At 61.5% G+C, this 1,476-nt stretch overlaps 1 protein-coding gene across 1 annotated transcript in view; it reads right to left on the bottom strand.

Annotated features, from left to right (window-relative positions):
• OAS1 (2'-5'-oligoadenylate synthetase 1, 40/46kDa) overlaps nucleotides 1–1,390 on the bottom strand; it is a gene marked incomplete at its 3' end in the record, with an annotated part of 2,132 nt that extends 742 nt beyond the window's left edge. The window contains exons 1-5 of the mRNA XM_010142855.1: nucleotides 1,196–1,390; nucleotides 754–1,048; nucleotides 499–674; nucleotides 316–415; nucleotides 50–203 (exon numbers count right to left, since the gene is read on the bottom strand). Coding sequence (XP_010141157.1) covers nucleotides 50–203; nucleotides 316–415; nucleotides 499–674; nucleotides 754–1,048; nucleotides 1,196–1,390 — 920 coding nt within the window. The remainder of the gene's footprint in view (nucleotides 1–49; nucleotides 204–315; nucleotides 416–498; nucleotides 675–753; nucleotides 1,049–1,195) is intronic.
• Between the last annotated feature and the right edge of the window lie 86 nt (nucleotides 1,391–1,476).

Below are 1,476 nucleotides of genomic sequence, written 5' to 3'. Positions count from 1 at the left end.
GCAGCACTGTGAGCCGTGTGGCACGGGTCCCACCGGGTACTGTCCTCACCAGGGACCACGCAGCAGGTTCTTGACGTGAGCGCCGATCTTGCTGTGCTGGAGCGAGTAGTATTTCTCCCAGTAGATGCAGATCTCCTGGTGCCGGCGCAGCAGCTCCAGCACCGTACGGAAGCCCTGGGCTGTGTCGAAGCAGTCGCTGGAGTCTGTGCCCTCGTTCCAGGCCTCGCGAGTAGTATTTCTCCCAGTAGATGCAGATCTCCTGGTGCCGGCGCAGCAGCTCCAGCACCGTACGGAAGCCCTGGGCTGTGTCGAAGCAGTCGCTGGAGTCTGTGCCCTGCTCCCAGGCATAGATGGTCAGCAGCTCCAGGGCATACTTGGGGGGCAGGTCTGCAGAGGGGTACTGTGGCTTCAGCAACTGGAGGAGAGAAGATGGGGACAGGGGTGAGAGCTGGCCGGGGGGGTGCCCGCTGGGTGCTGGGGGAGCTGACAGCCCCTCACCTCTTTGTACCAGTACTTGACCAGGCGCAGAAGGTTCTTCAGCTTGGCGGGGCAACGTTTCACAAACTTCTTCTGCAGCTCGGTGAAGCAGGGGGAGAAATCCCCAGGCTTACCATAGGCATTCAGGAGTTCCTCATACACCTTTGCCTCTGGTGGGTTGTCCCCACTCACCTGGCCTGCGGGGCAAGAAAGAGGGTGGGAACAGTGCCAGCACAGACGCTGCAGCCTGGCCCCATGCCAGCCCACAGCCCTTACCCAAGGCGTCATAGGCGGGCAGGATGTCCACCTCAATGGACTCCAAGGTTTTCTTGGAACCGAGGGTGAGGCTGAGGGAGCGTGGCTTGTTGCCGGGACCCTTGTACCGGGGCTCGGTAATGTCCACAGTGAATGACAGGCTCTGACGGCAGGCGTGCAGCCTCCCCTTGATCAAATCCAGGATATTCTTTCTCTCCTGCTTCTGATCCTGGTAGCTGGAGAAGCGGCTGAGGAAGAGCACCACGTCGGCGTCAGAGTTGTTCTGCAGGGCTGTGCCCTTGCCCGCCGAGCCGCCCTGCAGAGAGATACCTTGCTCACTCAGCACCACCGACCCCTGACATCCTGTCACCATTCCTGGGGCTGCCAGGGGAAACTGAGGCAGGGCAGGAACTAGAGCAGCGGGACAGAGGGAAGGCTGGCCCCTGAGCCTGGCAGTGCTCACCTTGACAGTCTTGAGGACGCGGATGTCATCCTCAAAGCAGTCCTCCTTCAGGAAGTCACAGATCTGCTTCACTGTCTGCTTCACCTGCAGGCAGAAAGCCGTGCTGGGCTGCAGGACCTCCATGATCCAGCCGTCCAGTCTTCTGGCATCCACCGTCCTCAGCCCGTCCGGGGATGCCACCTGCCTCACGCTCATCCTGCCGGCTGTGCTCGCTCCCTCTGCCCTCTCCTGACTTGCTGCCTCCACCCTGCCCTCTCCTGCCTTCAGCTCTCTCCGCCTGC

This window comes from Buceros rhinoceros, unplaced genomic scaffold (assembly GCF_000710305.1).
Source record: "Buceros rhinoceros silvestris isolate BGI_N320 unplaced genomic scaffold, ASM71030v1 scaffold26940, whole genome shotgun sequence".
NCBI lineage: Eukaryota > Metazoa > Chordata > Aves > Bucerotiformes > Bucerotidae > Buceros > Buceros rhinoceros.
This window is presented reverse-complemented; position numbering and strand designations above follow the sequence as displayed.